This window comes from Carcharodon carcharias, chromosome 25, assembly GCF_017639515.1.
Source record: "Carcharodon carcharias isolate sCarCar2 chromosome 25, sCarCar2.pri, whole genome shotgun sequence".
Classification (NCBI taxonomy): Eukaryota; Metazoa; Chordata; class Chondrichthyes; order Lamniformes; family Lamnidae; genus Carcharodon; species Carcharodon carcharias.
Genome location: NC_054491.1, coordinates 19,103,521 through 19,121,646, shown reverse-complemented (window position 1 = coordinate 19,121,646; position 18,126 = coordinate 19,103,521). Strand labels below are relative to the sequence as shown.

General features: G+C 42.1%; 1 protein-coding gene across 5 annotated transcripts in view; it reads left to right on the top strand.

The window, feature by feature from the left end:
• Window positions 1–1,485, top strand: part of ttc12 (tetratricopeptide repeat domain 12) — a 50,458-nt gene extending 48,973 nt beyond the window's left edge. For all 5 annotated transcript variants that reach the window (XM_041174064.1, XM_041174063.1, XM_041174062.1 and 2 more), the window contains one exon: window positions 122–1,485. In XM_041174064.1, the coding sequence (XP_041029998.1) occupies window positions 122–191 (70 nt within the window). In that variant the 3' untranslated portion in view covers window positions 192–1,485. The remainder of the gene's footprint in view (window positions 1–121) is intronic.
• Window positions 1,486–18,126: the final 16,641 nt, after the last annotated feature.

Genomic DNA, 18,126 nt, shown 5'->3' with positions numbered 1-18,126 from the left:
TAAAGATCAAAAACCTGCCAAAGGTCTCTGACTTTACTAGTAAATTTTAACGAGAAACAGCTTTCGTTGAAATTGACAAATGAGTTTCCCTTCTGCCTAATTTTTTTCTTGCTGTATGCAGGCATAGGACTGAACTCCGAGAACTACATGGATTGGAAATTCTGACGTCCTGCATGAAGTACATAAAGTAAGGATGTGACATTATCAGTTGTGGCTCAGGGATTGCTTACCTGAAGATAATGCTTCTTAGGAATCATCTAAAGAGACTGGTTATGTTAATGGACATTTTGCAACTTGGATTAATTGGAGGCAGAAGTGATTCAACTTGAGGCTCATTGATGTTTAATGCACTCTGACCCCATTTCATCGACACTGCTATGGACAATGCTCCCACAAGCTTTACATACTTATTCTTTCTAAGCTGTAAAATCAGCATCCTGTACAGTCCTGTTCCCTGCCTCACTCTGCGCTCTAACCAAGGTTCATTATTACAGCTTCTTTTCTAGCTTATTCATTCTCACTATCTCTAAAATTTGGAATGCTTTCCCTCGCTTATTATTCCATCCACCTAATTATCTGCAACATTTTCAGTTCCAATCTTAGCTAATGTTAATTCTCGATTTGCTCAGTCTTCCCTTCTTTGTTTTCCAACCTTGATAATATCCCAGACTCTTAACTCTCAGCTCCTAAACTAGGTTTCTCAATGAAAAAAAATCAATTTTAATTATTTATCCTTTATCCTTTTAACAATTTTAAACATAACACATCAGTGTAACAAAGAAAAGACTGTTAAGCCTTATAATCCTGTCACATTTTTATATATTCTCATCACATCTGCCATTATTCTTGCCTTATCCTCAATTCTTACAATCTCCAAAAATGCATTTAATTGTACATTGAATCTGTTTATGTTGCCCGTTTCAATGGCCTTTCCTGATAATTTATTTCACAACTCTTCTGCTGTTTGATTGTGAAATTTTGCAGTATGAATACCTGATACTATTTTACTAGAGCAGTTGATCCATTTAAATATGATTTACATCTCCATTAAAATAGAGGATAAAAAGATCACACACAAACACACTAAGCATTTTGTATCCTAACATTTGCACAGCACAGTTTTAAGGTGTTTCGAAGAACTGCAGCCCAGATTTGTATGAATTGATGACTCCCACTGGTATTAAATCCTGTTCTTTCAGGAATTAACACGGGATAATAGATAATGCGAGCTTTTATTTATATTCTATTTTGTTTGCGAACAGAGTCTTTGCAATTCTCAGCTCTCACCATAGATGTTGGAAAATTAGACCAGTCAAAGACTCTACTGAACTGTAAATGTCAATTTCTGCTGATTCTCCTCTCATCTCCATACATTGAACCAATTCTTCCATCTTTGGTGAAATTGTTAAAAGTAATTTGTTTTTGTATAATTTGAATCTTTGTGTATAACTAGTTAACTCAATAAATATTAGAAAACTAAGTACATTTCTGCTGTTCAAGGCGTTTTCTATTTCAACAGCAGAGTCTAAACAAACTGCTATTTGTACTCAAAGCTAGTGTTTAAAAAAAAGTCCCAAATGTTTTGAAGCCATGATTACTTTTTTGAAAGGTTGTCACGATTACATAGGCAAATGTGGCAACCAGTTTGCCCACAGCAAAATCCCACAAAACAAAAAAATGAGACAAATGACCAGCTAATTGATGGAGTATTGTTGGTTAAAACAACAGGTGAACTTATCTTCTCAGATAGTGCCACGGGATCTTTTGCATTCACCTGAACAAGGCGTTTGACATTGGATATGGAAGACAGCACCTCAGACAATTAACACTCCCCAGTTCTACACTTTCCCCAAACTCGGGCACCAAGGTTCAATTATCATTGAGCTCTCTGATCAGCTACCTTGACACAGGTCTGCAATCTGTCTGCTCTGTATGGCTCACTGGGCAGCTCACTTAACGAACTGAGCAAGTGGGGATGGTGGTTTCTTGTCAACGTCTGCGCATCTGAAGACACAGAAACGGAGAGCGGAAGTTTCAGTTTCAAAGATTGGGTTGCCCTTGGGCGTGACTAACAATCTGCCGATTTAAATAAATAAATTTGTCAATTGTCTGCAAGCTGCCTTGCCTGCTGTTGATCACGTGTCCAATGCTGGTTGCTGCAATCATCGCATCAATTTATTTTCAGCAAAGCCTTTGAACATTCAATTACAGAATTACGTGTTCTTAATTGATTTCACTGCATAAGATAAAACCTTGAAAAATCTGCAAATTCAAAGAACGCTTTGAGATTATAATTTATGGTAAAAGCAACTCATTTGGAGAAGCTATTGCAGATTACTGAAAATTTGTAGTGATGAGTAGCAAAAAAATGAAATAATTGAGTAATTTGAATTAAGCAATATAAATAACAGGAAAAGTTGGAATTTAGCACTAAAACTAATTAGTTTATCAGATTATTTGTATCATGCAATCTAGAAGGAGTAGACCGTATAAACGTTTAATGAGAAAGTCATGGACTTATTACCAGATATGGTCAAGTGGCCTGCTGACATTCACTGCGTGGGCTGTGTAAGCTATGTGTTAACTGTGGCTCAGTGCACTTTGGCCTCAGAAGGCTGTAGGTTTGAGTCCCATCTCTGAGACTGAGTGTTAATTCATTCTGAAGCCAGATGGTGAAGTAGGAAACGAGACACCAATCTTTTACTTAATACTAGATTTATTTACGGAATGCAACGTTACATATGTCTACCTCCTCCCTACCTAACACCCAGCGTCCCAGAAGCTTCTGTTTATACTCTTGGAAAAACCCATGAGAAGCAAATCAAATAAACAAATAATGAACCCCTTTAAAAGGGACACTTTTACATTATTGCCTAGAAATTTGGTACGATTCCAGTCGGTACACACACTCCAGTCTCTTTATTCTTAGAGAAGACTCTCCTTAAATTCTTTTGAGCAAACAAATGAACTAATTAATAAATTAACAGTCCCTTAAAGGGGCAGTGTAACAAAAGACAAAACTTTAAAAGAAACTTAATAAATCAAATTATAATGTTGTTTCTGGCTTTGTGGGCACGTCGTGTGTGTCCCGACGTCACCCCCCCTGTCATTTAGACTTTCAGTCCATTAAAGCCATTAAAAAACTAATTAACTTGATTGGTGGACCTGCCCATCTAACCTTAAGGTTGGCGGACAGGCCGGGCCTCAGAAAAAGCATGAAACCTCACCCAAGGGTGGGATGAGGTTTCATGAGGGCTTTTAAATATTTATCAAATGTTTAAATAAAAGTTAGGGACATGTGCCAACTCAAGTGACAGTTTTTTTATTACCTTTCTGTCAACATTTGAATCGGAGCTGATCTCCCTGAGGCAGCACTTTGTCTCAAGGAGATCAGTGCGCTCTTTCGCCTGCATGCTTGAAACAGCGCACTCCCAGCTGAGGGAACCCTCCCCACCCCCACCGCCCGCACAGGGAGTGCACAATGATTCCTGGCGGACATCACATAAAATGGCGGTGCCCCCCTGACTGGGGGCGCTGATCGGAAGGCCGGCCACCCACGCCTGCTGCTGCACTTCCCCCCCTCTAACGGGGGGAAAATGTTCACCTATGATGCACTGTGGCGCCAAATACCTCTTTATATGATTTTTTGAAAAATTATTAAAATAAACTAATTAAACTTGCCCTTAAAGGGGCAAGTCTCTCTTTATATGTGCTCAAGGTACTTCATCAATCAATGCTGTTCACCTGTGTATCCTTAACCTTAGTAAATATAATTAACATTGAGCACAAAATTTAGGCTGGCGCTTAGACAGTGCTTTATGATTGTTGGTGCTGTCTTTTACATGGGTGCAAAAGATCCCATGCACTACTTCGACTGAGTGTGTCCTGACCAATATTTATCCCTCAACCAACACCTAAAACAGATTATCTAGTCGTTATCACATTGCTGTTTGTGAGTCCTTAATATATGCAAATTGACTGTGTGTTTCCTACATTGCAGCAGTATCTGCACTTCACTGGCTGTGAGGTGCTTTGGAACATCCTGAAATTGGGGTGTGAAATGCAGTATATAATTGCAAATCTTTCTCTTTAGGCTCGCATAAAGAATTGTAACTGAGATCTTTCTGAGAGGAAGTAGACAACTCAATTCTTTTTTCTGCTTTTCTGATCATTCACTGGGAGAAATCCAAGATGAAAGATTGATATAATTTGGCCCTGAATCTTTACAGCGCAGCTGGGCTGGAGAAAGTAAGAGTTCTGACTTCATTAGCTAGTGGCTTGTTTGTTGGGACCACAGCCATTGACTTATTCTCTTGTTAAATTGTTCCTGACCTTAAATTGTCTCAGACGGATTTTGTTTATAAAGATCAAGACCAACAAGAGGGTTACTATGTAGTGAGAAAACAAAACTTAAGTAACTCATTTACTGTTTTGTACTTAGCCGATGCAGAAGCAAATGAAAACCACAAAACCTCTGTGTATGGAACGTGCTCTTCAGCAGTGACAAATACTTAGTGTTAAAAGAAATCAGCCAGCGTTGAGCAGCCCCAGAAATAACAGCACATTGTCTGATTTAATGTGACTTATTGGTCTCAAAGTCACATGTCTATTCAGTTTAGCTCTTCATTCTTGCCCTCTGCTGTTCCCTTATTAGAACTTTGCAACTGTCAGAAGGAGCATCAGACCCTTCAGATGTGGTAAAGGACTTTCCCGAATTTACAATGTAATTTCAATGTAAGTTTACAGCCACCTCTGTGATGACAAGAGAGACATTCTGTCAGACAAGTAAAAGAGGACTTTATAAGCTTGTCTCATTCATCTTTAGAGGGACTGGTTCCTTCATAATGACTCCAACCCAACCCAAGGAATAGCCTAAATGGAACAGATGGACTGGCCAATGAAACTCCTGCAAGTAAAGACTTTGGCATTTAAATGAAGATGCTCAGTAGAGACAGGTATTTCACGCCATGCTTGAGGAGTCCCAGCCAGTCAAGGCTTTGTAACTATGGCAGGCTGAGGGTAAAAATGCCACTGAATGGATGAAGGACCAGGCAGTGAATCAAGTGACATCAGTGCTGCTGTTCAAAAGCAGCAACTCGGTGGCATCAATGGATAAACATCAAAACAAATTGGAGTTTTGTTGGAGTTGGGTGACAGCATTGCTTTATTAGGGCTAACAGCTGCTTATCCAAAACAAAAACAAAAACAGAACTACCTGGAAAAACCCAGCAGATCCGGCAGCATCGGCGGAGAAGAAAAGAGTTGACGTTTCGAGGTAGTTCTGTTTTTGTTTTTGTTTTGGATTTCCAGCATCCGCAGTTTTTTTGTTTTTATAAGCTGCTTATCCAATATCACTTGTCATCACTTCTAGCAGTAGAAAAGAAATAGAGCGGGCGACTACACTGTCTGGAAATATAAAATTACCATCAATACTTTCAGGGCCAACAGGAAAAGGAAATGAGCAGTTGACATCAAATAGCATTGAAGCTACTTTCAATTCAACAATGAAATTTACAGCAACTTCCATTCATTTATGTTAGCTTGTTCCAAAATGTTTTTAGGCCAAGTACTTGACTCTTTTTTGGCACTGTCTTAACAACTACAATGACAGCGCTTTCAGAATCGTACATCATATTCTAAAGAAAAGCCCCAATCTACAGCACAGTTATTGTGTGTCCCACTCCAATGTTAATCAGCAAACTCATTGAAAACTTCTTCAACTTTTGACATTGCCAGTTTAAAAAGAAACACATCAAAGGTTTTTTTTTATAAAGCTAGGCCTGTGAGACATTTTACATCAGCTCAGTTATTACCAGCTACACTACAAAATATAATTCTAGATGCAAAATACTTATGCATCCAACAATTTCTTCCTCTCAGCTGTCACAGTACATGATTCCATTATTTCTGAATTGGAGAATAATAACCACTTAGTTTCACAACAGTTGCTGCAACAAATTATTTTTGCAATGGTGGAACACCTCGGGAAAGATCTCCAGTAGCTACAAAGGTGCAACAAACTGCCCTGAATCACCTTCGGCACAGTGCATAATGTTTATAAGCTGAAAAGGACATTTTATTTCATGGCATTATGGACAGGTGACAAGAGATAAACTGAAATCCTTGTACTCTTTCCCTTACTCTCCATAATCAGTGTGATTTTGGAGATGAAGATATGTGTGGTTCTTAACCCCCAGAGTGTGTGGTCAATTTAGAAATAACAGCAGCAAGCTTTTGTGGGTTTAAATATGAATATTTTTTATTCACATATTCACCCTGAAAGTCTAAATGCTATGACAATCACTCCCACGCACACAAAAGAGATACAGCTAAAGAAAATAGGTTACTTTTACAAGCTGTAAGCCAAGAGAAAAATTCATAGTTTATGAGTTGGAAGAAGAACAGTTGATGAGGGCCCAATAAAGAAAGGACTTTGAATTGTAGTTCAGATGGGTCCAAATAGCTGAAGTTGGATATCAGGATTCCTTCAAAGATATGAATGTTCAGTAGATCACAAAGCTAGGCACTTGTGGTTTTTGTATCAAGATGTTCAATTTCTTTACAGTTTTGGAATCAGGCTGGGAGGCTCTTTTAAGATGCATGGCCTCCAGGTCCTTAAAGGTAAATATGACATTGCCTTTTGCTGTTGCTGCTGTCTCTTTCAGTGTTTTTCTGCAGGCTGCCCAGGTCTTTCTGGCTCTTCAGATAAAAACTCGTTATTTATGACCACTTTCGGTCACAGGTCCGATACTGGCATTGCTCACCCGGAAAGCCATTTTTATACAATGGAGAGAATGGATGAATTCTTCATACTTACTCAGGATGAACTGATTTCTGTCCAGCCCTTGTTGCTCGGGTTCCAACTCAGAGACATGGAGTTTGGGTGTTTGGGTAAATCTCCAAACAATATCAGGTATAAATTCCACAGATAGTCTTCATTTGCTATGTCCATTCCAGCAGTGGGGGGAGGCCCCCATTGTCATTCAATCAGGAACTTTCTGGAGGTTTGAGGCAGAAGTTGAAAAAGTCACCTGAGCTCAGCAGCTATCTTAAGCAGTATTGTCAGTGTCCATTTTCAGAAATAAACGACAGTTCCAGAAGCTTCCATACAAACACAGACCATGTTTGTGCTTATGAAAAGGACTTGCCTTCCCTGGCCATGACAAATGGAATTGTCTTTTCCATTTTTCACAGCCATTTAGCTCTCCCTCTGTAATGGCATTGCCTTTGACAACCCCTTCAACTTCATCAGATAGAGGTCCTGGAGTGTTGGTCCGCTCGTTTGCTTCTCTCTATCAATCAGCACCCATTTCTAGTCCAGTAAAAGAATCACTTTCATTGTCCACACAGATAGATGGAGGACTATAAAAAAGCTGCAATATGTAAAACTTTCAACATTTGAACTATAGTGGCTGCCTTCTTTGACACTAAATGATGTGACTCAACTTTCTACAGCTTATTTTTCACTTAAGAAGCTCTGAAACGTATCCAGAGCTAAACACAGCACAGAAACCCTCGTACGTCCAAAACTATTTAAGGTGAATAAGACTAAAGAGGTAAAACAAGCAAAATGAGTTGTGATTGTGCTTTATCAAGAACTTACAGCAGTAAGAAAAATAGAAGCAGTACGTGTGACCTGCAAACAATTGCTTTTCAAAGAAGGTCGAGAGTAAATGACAGGGCTTACACCAAAAGAGAATGAAGATAAAAGCACAAACAAGACTATGATATAAAGCAGTAAATCCTTTGGTTGCCTAAGCACAAAATAACTATTCATAAAATTCATAGAAAAATGTGCTTCCTTTCTCCACTTGTGTCGATATATGATGGAGATTCACAAACTGATATAATCCTTCCTAAAATCCTAAAACCCTGACTAATCAGCGCCTAAGGAGAACACTCCAATAAATGCAGTGCTGTCTCGGTTAGAAAACAGACAAACAAAAACCAACAAACCTTCTACATTCTCTTATACACAGTAGCCAAGCTTCTCCAAAACCAAGCAATATCCCAGTGGAATCAAATGGAGCCATCTCTGTTCAAAGAACCACATGTCCTAATCTGAGTGGAACTGAGAAAAGGCATTGAGGAGTTTGGATGAATGTGTCAAGGCTCAACCAAACTTGCCTGCCACTTCACTCTGTTGATTGGTGGTTTACTGCCATATGACTATCTCATCAAGTACGGCTTGTGGTTGGCCGACACTGTTAACAATCTTCTTTCGTCACCCAGAGGCTATTTCCCCCCCGCCTGTGGATTCCGATGAGGAGGATTTCTGGGATTGTCCTGGTGCAGCCGCATAAGGGTCAGTGAGCGGGTGGCTTTCCAATTCTCAGGCTGCAGCACAGCGTGAGAGGGCTTTTTTTTTGGATTTTCTAACAGTAAAAAGCAAGCAAGGGGTGTGTTAAAGGGGAGGGGACTCGGGAGCTGAAAACCGGGACATTTGAGCAATTTTGAGAAAACTGTCAGGATGCTGGGATGTTTAGTGATCAACCAGGACTGTTCTGGCAAAACCAGGATGTCTGGTCAGTTCAGAGGGACTAGGATAGAAAGAGTGTTAAGAATATCTTCTTCATGCACAGGAAGACTTTTATGTCACTGTAGCTCTTGAAACAAATGGCAGTCGCAATATTTTGCCTCTGTCATCCTTCTATCTGTCACCAATACCCAAACAGAAGAATCAAGTACCATCTGCTATAATTTTAGCAGGTAAGATTATTGGATGAGTTGGTTTATAAAAGATGACATCGGATTATCAGGAAATATTTTTTTCTTCTTCTTTCCATAGTTGCTAACTCAGAGAGAGATACAAACACAGGGGTATTCGTCATGTGTGAGTGTAGACAACAAGGGCCAGCAGGCTATTTGACTGTGACAACCCACATTACCAAATCCAAGCTTGCCTTAACTCAACATTCACAAGCATTTTGCAGCAGGAATCAGTGGATAGTGGTCAGGAGTTGGAGGTTTGGTTGAATATTGCCCTCTCTAACCCAGGGTACTGAGCCCAATTGTAGTGCCTGTCCTGCCATCCTAGCTAAGGTCAATCTTGGTGATTGGAACTGGAACCACCCTTTTCTTTGAGTTTCAGTGTACTCATTACCCTGAGCTAATGAATAGTTAGACTGAATTCTTACTACTCTTTCGCCATTGGGTACCCAATTCAACGTGCGATTTTGCATAATGCACAAATATTCCATTAAGTTCAATAATTTTATTTATTTGATGGTTTGAGTTTATTCAAAGGAGATTTATGAGGATGTCGCCAGGAATGGAGAATTGTAACTTTGAGGAAATAGGTTGGGGTTGTTTTCTTTGTGGGAGCAGGCAAGGTTTAAAGAAGATTTAGCAGCGCTGTTTAGCAGTTTTGATAGGGTGAATAAGGAAAATCTATTTCCAGTGGCAGGAGCACCAGTAACCTGAGGATACACATTTAAGGTGCTCAGGAAAAGAACCAGAGGCGACATAAAGAAACATTTTGTTACACAGCGAGTTGTTGTGATCTGGAATGCGCTGCTTGAAAGGGCGGTGGAAGCAGATTCATGTGACTTTCAAAAGAGAATTGAATAAATGCTTTGAGGAGAAATATATACTTGGCTATGAGGAAAGAGCAGAGGAATGGGTTAATCTATTTAATATGGATAGCTCATCAAGGAGCCGGCATTGGCATGATGGGCCAAATAGCCTCCTTCTGTGCTGTATCATTCTGATTGTCTATTAGCAAACTGGCTTCTTTGCATGTGGAAACATGTCCAACAGATGGCGATGGCTATCCACACTTTTTCCCCTTGTGAACTCCATGGTTCTCTGTAGAAGTTAATCCAATCCAAGGTGTTCTGCCAAAGTCACACTGGTTATAAAAGCAATGAAATGAAACTCTCCAAGATCTCTTGCGATCTACTTCTTTGACCCAGCTTTTGACAATTGACTGTGTTGCCAATTTGTGGTAGAATAGTCTTTTTGCATTCCCTAGGGGGAAAAAGTTTCAACTAAGTTATCGAGAAAAACATGTAGGACTGGCAGAAATCCCTGAAGGTTAATCCTAACTCCCACTCTCTTTCCACTTTCAGCTCTCTCTACATAATTCTTTATAGCAGCCAGTGAAAACTCAGATGGTTCTCGGAAGGACACAGGAGTGAGAGAGGAAGTTCATGTGCAAATGGAATTTAAGGGGATGCGCACAAATGAAGGGAAGTGCCACAACAGGGAGATACAATTCAGAAAGTTTTTAAAGAGTCTCTTAATCCATTTCAGCCCCATAAATCTGGGAATGAGGTAAAAACATTCAGCCTATTGAGTGCCAAATCTTTGCAAGGTTTGAATGGGCAGCTCAGCAAGCTCCTCTGACTCCGGTATTTTGCAAATTCCCTCCCATCTTGATGCCTCACTATTGTAGAGAGAGCTGTCAACTGCTCTGGCCCCAATCATTGGAACTTCCCCTGCAAACCCCATTGTAGCTCCATCACTCTCTGTTCCTTTAACACTGGGTCTCCCAATGCAAGATGGCCACGCAAGATGGCCGCCAATATCAGTCTGTGCAGGGGCATAAAATCAATGGTGTCACTCCACTGCACTCAGCCCCAGCCAGCCAGTGCCCCTCTGTGCCTGCGTAGTGACATCAGTATGCCATCGCACAGTCCCCCACAGAGACACAGAGAAACTATATTATTCTATATGTGCTGCACGTGCATTTTGGAAGTGGAGAAAGCTCATGTGCAGGAGAAGTAACACATTTAATGGAACAGTTTATAATCTGGGACTTTTCTCTAAATAGTCTATTTACTCCACATGTGTCCCACTGGGGGTTAAAAATGTGTCATAGAGTCATAGAGGTCTACAGCACAGAAAAAGGCCCTTCAGCCCATCGAGTCTGTGCCAGTCAAACAAGTACCTAACTATTCTAATCCCATTTTCCAGCACTAGGCCCATAGCCTTGTATGCCACGGCATTGCAAGTGCACATCCAAATACTTCTTAAATGTTATGAGGGTTTCTGCCTCTACCACCCTTTCAGGCAGTGAGTTCCAGATTCCCACCACCCTCCGGATGAAAAAAAGTCTTCCTCACATCCCCTCTAAACCTCCAGCCCCTTACCTTAAATCGATGCTCCCTGGTTATTGATCTCTCTGCTAAGGGGAAAAGTTCCTTCCTGTCTACCCTATCTATGCCCCTCATAATTTTATACACCACAATCCTGTCCCCCCTCAATCTCCTCTGCTCCAGTGATGCCCCGATTTTAGATAATTGGTTGAATACATATTAATCCATTTAGTGGATTTGGAACTGTTGTGTTAACTTCATGGAGCCATTAAGGCTGCCTTAAGGATGGATAAAATGACACCGCTGATTAAAACAGAGCTGCGATGATTTAAACAGCACCATCTTTGGTCCTTGCTGCTGCACCCTCTGTCACTGGCAATGAAGTCACAGAGTAACATACTTGAACTGTGCAGCAAATGCAGCCCTTCCTTTAATAATTTCTCAATAACCTATCTTTACAGCCAGCCTTGTCTCTGTAACTTGGAATATTTCAGTTGGTGAAATGCATTGGGTTGTTTTATTAAATTAAAGGTGCAATGAAATAGGACTGGGATGGATTTTTGAGATATTGAGATTTTTTGAGAAAATTTGAACGACAGGTTAAGCAAGCCGTTTCACGCTGCCACAATGCAGTGGGGGTGTGAGTAGTATTTCCACTAACAGGATGCTGCCATCAGTCCAGACGTTCTGCCCATCACACAATATAGCAATATCATGAATGAATTTTAGTGCCGGTGCAATACCAGTACATAGTCTGTACATTTTAATGATTAGCTGATCGAATCAATGAGCTTGTCCCTTCGGTTGTTCATAATATACAGAGTACAGACCATATTCAAACAGCCCGTGCTTGCAAATCCCGAAACAGAACATCTACTGTTAGATGTGATTCTGCAATTGGGCAGCACTTGCTGAATGATCCTGAGTGCACCAATAGCTACATTAAGAATAATTTAAGATAATCAGTGAAGCTTGTAATGTGGCTCATTTACACTTGCTAGAAGTGACATACATTCATTTGCAGGGACCCGTTCTCTGCAAACAAGAGGAACCTGTTCAAGCCTTACACCTTTTTCGAATTACTCTGGAGCCGATTGTTCCCCGTTGCTTTCTCCATGGCGATGCCTTAGCCAATCAGAGTTGACTTCCCAACCAATAAGCATCCCTTTCTCCTGCAGTATAAGTTGTTGTGATCGTTTGAAATTTGGTACTCTTGTGTTTCTCCTGATGAGTGCAAGACAAAAGGCTTCGGATACATGTTTCTCTTCTCAGGAATATTTAAAAAGAGGACAAGGAAACATTGGATGGGTGGATAACATTGAGATGTGGCCTGAGGGAGGCTTGAAGAAAACAGAGAAGAAGCAAGATGATGGCAACAGCCCCAGGCTAAAGGTGAAAATGAATGAATGAGCAGTTTCAGATCAGTGACCTTGGCAGGGAGGGGAAATATGTTGGCTTGAGAGTTTGGAGTTGTGGTAAATCCCAGTTGAGCTTCACGTCTTGACTCTCCAGCCTCAATAGGGAAAGTTTGAAAATGGGAATCTAACACAAAGAGTTAAAAGTAAGTTAGACTAGACCTGGCGTGCAGCAGGCAATTCTGGGCAACACAACTTAAGAAGGATATATTGGTCTAGGAGGGAGTGCAGTGCAGATTTACCAGAATGTTGCCTGGATTCCAAGGGTTAACCTACAAGGGGAGATTGTATTCCCTGTAATTTAAAAGGTTAAGTGGTAATTTAATTGAAGTTTTCAAGATATCAAGAAGAACAGATAGGGTGGAATGGGAGAAACGATTTCTATTAGGGAATCCAAGACTAGAGGGCATCATTTAAAAATTAGATCCAGACCTTTCAGGAGTGAAATTAGGAAACACTTCTTAACATCAAGGGTGGTAGAGAGTTGGAACTCTGTTCCACAAATGGCAGTGCTGGATCAATTAATTTTAAAACTGAAATTAATTTATTTTTAATAGCCAAAGATATTAAGGGATATGTGGTAAAGGTGGGATTAGGTCATAGGTCAGCCATGATTTTATTGAATGTTGGAACAGGCTTGATGGGCTGAATGGCCTCCTCCCATTCCTATGTTGCTAAATGGGGAACCTCCAGTCATTGTTTCTCCCATGCCAATGTGCAAGCTATTCTGATCCTTCTGAAGGAACCCACCTTGTGTTGGAGTATGGTTTCCTTGGCAATGCTGTCCCCAAGTATCTTGGCCAATTGGTTGTAATTGAAGTGCGAGCATTGACAATTGCATTGGGAATTATCAAGCTGAGCCTGCTCTCGTCCTCATCAGATGTTCACACTTTCAGCAGCAGTGACAGGGTAGCAATCAGGAGTGGAAAACGTGGCTCTCTTTTCTCACCCTAGCCACAGGGAAATCAGGACCACTCCCAATACCCCTAACCTTTCACCCTGGTGAAGATCAGCCATCTTGCCAACAATTCAGTCAGGGATACGCCAGCTCTGCAGGGCTCAGCTACTCACTCAGACCTGTTAAGCATTCCCGGTGTTTTGGCGTAATCACACCTCACATCTTATCACATAAGGCAATCTTGTATTTCTGCTCCTACTAGTGCCTAGGGAATTAGTTATAAGAGTATCCCTAAACCCTAGTGTCAGGCTTGTGGTTTGTGTCAATCAGATGTTTGCCTAGCAAGTTGTTCACTATGTTCAGCTCTGATGTTGGATAAAGGCTGATTAGCTGATTATGGGGAGGAGATAGAGCTATTGTCACTAGACTATCCAGAGGTCCAGGGTAATGCACTGGGTTCAAATCCTGCCATGACAGATGATGAAATTCTATTTCAATAAACATTAAAGTCTAATGATGACCATGAACCCGTTGTTGATTGTTGTAAAAATCCATCTGGTTCACTAATGCCCTTTAGGGAAGGAAATCTGTCATCCTCACCTGGCCTGGCCTACATGTGACTCCAGACCCATAGCAATGTGGTTGACTCTTAGATGCCCTCTGTAATGGCCTAGCAAGCCACTCAGTTGTAACAAACTGGACAAAATCATAAAAAAGGAATGAAACTGGACGGACCGCCTGGCATTGACCTAGGCACCAGAAACGACAACGGCAATCTCAGCCCTGTCAACCCTGCAAAATCCTCTGGGGCCTAGTGCCAAATTGGGAGAGCTGTCTCACAGACTAGTCAAGCAACAGCTGACAAAGTCATCCTCACGGAATCATACCTTACAGATAATGTCCCAGACACTGCCATCACCATCCCTGGGTAAGTCCTGTCTCACCAGCAGGACAGGCACAGCAGAGGTGGCAGCACAGTGGTATACAGTCGGGAGGGAGTTGCCCTGAGAGTCCACAACATCAACTCCGGACCCCATGAAGTCTCATAGCATCAGGTCAAAGCTGGGTAAGGAAACCTCCTGCTGATTACCATCCCTCAGCTGATGAATCAGTGCTCCTCCATGTTGAACGCCACTTGGAGGAAGCACTGGGAATGTACTCTGAGTGGGTGACTTCAATGTCCACCACCAAGAGTGGCTCGGTAGCACGACTACTGACTGAGCTCCTAAATGACATAGCCATTAGACTGGGTCTGCGGCAGGTGGTGAGGGAACCAACAGGACAGAAAAACATACTTGATCTCATTCTCACCAAACTGCCTGCTGCAGATGCATCTGCCCATGACAGTATCAGTAGGAGTGACCACTGCACAGTCATTGTGGAGATGAAGTCTTGCCTTCACATTGAGGATACACACTATTGTGTTGTGTAGCACTACCACAATGCTAAATGGGTAGATTTTGAACAGATCTAGCGACTTAAGACTGGGCATCCATGAGGTGCTGTGGGCCATCGGCAGCAGCAGAATTACACTCAAACATAACCTATAACCTCATGGCCTAGCATATCACCCACTCTACCATTACCATCAAGTCAGGGGATCAACCCTGGTTCAATGAAGAGTGCAGGAGAGCTTGCCAAGAGCAGCAGCAGGCATACCTAAAATGAGACGTCAACCTGGTGAAGATATAACACAGGACTACTTGTGTGCCAAACAGCATAAGCAGCAAGTGAAAGACCGAGCTAAGTGATCCCACAACCAATGGATCAGATCTAAGATCGGCAGTCCTGCCTCATCCAGTCATGAATGGTGGTGGGCAATTAAACAACTTACTGGAGGAGGAGGCTCCAGAAATATCCCCATCCCCAATGATGGAAGAGCCTAGCACATCAGTGCAAAAGATAAGGCTAAAGCATTTGTTATAATCTTCAGCCAGAAGTCCCAAGTGGATGATCCATCTTGGCCTTCTCCGGAGAACTTCAGCACCACAGATGCCAGTCTTCAGCCAATTCAATTCACTCCACGTGATATTAAGAAATGGTTGGAGGCACTGGATACTGCAAAGGTTATGGGCCCTGACAATATTCCATCAATAGTACTAAAGACCTATGCTCTAGAATTTGCTGTATCACTAGCTAAGCTGTTCCAGTACAGCTACGACACTGGCATCTACCTGGCTATGTGGAAAATTGCCCAGGTATATCCTGTACACAAAAAGCAGGACAAATCCAACCTGGCCAAGTACTGCCCCATCTGTCTACTCTCCATCACCAGTAAAGTGATGGAAGGGGTCATCAGCAGTGCTATCAAGCGACACTTGCTTAGCAATAACCTGCTCACTGACACCCAGTTTGGGTCCACTCAGCTCATGACCTCATTACAACCTTGGTTCAAACATGGACAAAAGAGCTGAACTCCCGAGGTGAGGCTAGAGTGACTGCTCTTGACATCAAGGCAGCATTTGAGCGAGTGTGGCATCAAGGAGCCCTGGAGTCAATGGGAATCAGGGGGAAAACTCTCCACTGGTTGGAGTCATACCTAGCACAAAGGAAGGTGGTTGTGGTAGCTTGAGATCAGTCACCTCAGCTCCAGGACATCACTGCAAAAGTTCCTCAGGGTAGTGTCCTCGGCCCAACCATCTCCAGCTGCTTCATCAATTACCTTCCTTCCATCATAAGGTCAGAAGTGGGGATATTCGCTGATGATTGCACAATGTTAGCACCATTCGCGACTCCTCAGATACTGAAACAGTCCATGTCCAAATGCAGCAAGACCTGGATAATATCCAGGCTTGGGCTGACAAGTGGCAAGTTACATTTGCGCCACACCAGTGTCAGGCAATGACCATCTCCAACAAGAGAGAATCCAACCATTGCCTCTTGATGTTCAATGGCATTACCATCACTGAATCCCCCACGATCAACATCCTGGGGGTTACCATTGACCAGAAACTGAACTGGACTAGCCATATAAATACTGTGGCTACAAGAACAGGTCAGAGGCTAGGAATCGTGCGACAAGTAACTCACCTCCTGACTGCCAGCATCTACAAGGCACAAGTCAGGAGTGTGATGGAATACTCCCCACATGCCTGGAAGAGTGCAGCTCCCACAACACTCAATAAGCTTGACATCATCCAGGGCAAAGTAGCCTACTTGATTGGCACCACATCCACAAACATTCACTCCCTCCACCACCAACACACAGTAGCAGCAGTGTGTACGATCTACAGGATGCACTACAGGAATTCACCAAGGCTCCTTCAACAGCACCTTCCAAACCCACGACCACTGCCACCTAGAAGGACAAGGGCAGCAGATAGATGGGAATCCCACCAACTGGAAGTTCCCCTCCAAGTCACTCACCATCCTGACTTGGTAATATATCACAGTTCCTTCACTGTCGTTGGGTCAAAATCCAGGAACTCCCTTCCTAACTGCACTATGGGTGTCCCTACACCACATGGACTGCAGCAGTTCAAGAAGGCAGTTCACCATCACCTTCTCAAGGGCAATTAGGGATGGGTAATAATTGCTGGCCCAGCCAGCGAAACCCGCATCCCGTGAATTAATAATAAAAAGAAAACAACATAGCACCATTCCCACAACATTGAAAAAGCAATGAAATCCTGGCTCTGCACAGTTTCATCCTCCAGCATAGTAATTGAATTATAAGCAAAAGGCAGTGCCACATTTTATAAATACATTTTATGAGATTGCAGATGACTCAAACCTAAATTTTATTTTGCCAACTTCAGCTTTGTTTTGGTGTCAATCTGTGGCTCAGTTCTACTGGTTCTCAAACATAAGGTTAAGGGTTTAAGCCCCACTCCAGAGGCCTGATCATCAAATAAGAACATAAGAAATAGGAGCAGGAGTAGGTCATTCAGCCCTTCGAGCCTGCTCCGCCATTCAATGAGATTGTGGCTGAAATCCTACTTCAACACCATTTTCCTGCACTATCCCTCTATCCCTTGATGTTTCTAACATGTAGAAATTTATCGATCTCAGTCTTGAACATACTCAACGACTGAGCCTCCACAGCCCTCTGGGACATCTAGGCTGACAATCCCAGTGCATTACTGAGGGAGTGCTGTGCTGTCAGAGGTGCTATCTTTTAGGGGTAAGGTTGCCAACTGTGATTAAATGTATTCTTGGAGCTTTCATCACATGACTTGACCCCACGTTCTACAGCCATTAGTCAGCCAACACGTCCACCCTTGTTATGTTCTGCGTTTCTATATAATTGGAAAGCAAGAAGACTCATTACCCAAATAATGCTTCACTGTTAGCCAAACAGCCTTTCCCCCCAATTTCAATATTTTTATATCTGGTAAAGGAAAATGTTTAAAGAAAATGACAAAAAAACCCAATCTTTTTTAATGTCCCAATGATTTTTCTCCAGAGTTGCACACAGTAGTGTCCTGGAGATTGATCTTCAATTCTTGCAGATCCAGGCCAATCCTGGAGGGTCGGAACCCTATTCAGAGGAGATGTTAAACTGTCTGCCCTCTCTCAGGTGGATGCTATGGCACTATTTGATGAAGGGTGAAGGAGTTCTCCCCAGTATCCTGACCAACGTTTATCTTTGAGTCAATAAACTAGAGGAGCAGTAGGACGCTTGTGTGGGGCATAAACATCAGCATAACACAGTTGCGCCAGTTGGTTTGTTGTACTCAGTATAACTGCTATTCATGAATCAGTGTCCTGTGGTCCAGAATCAGTCAGCGACGGTGAAATTGGTCTTCAGCTGTAGCACATAACAGGAGATAGG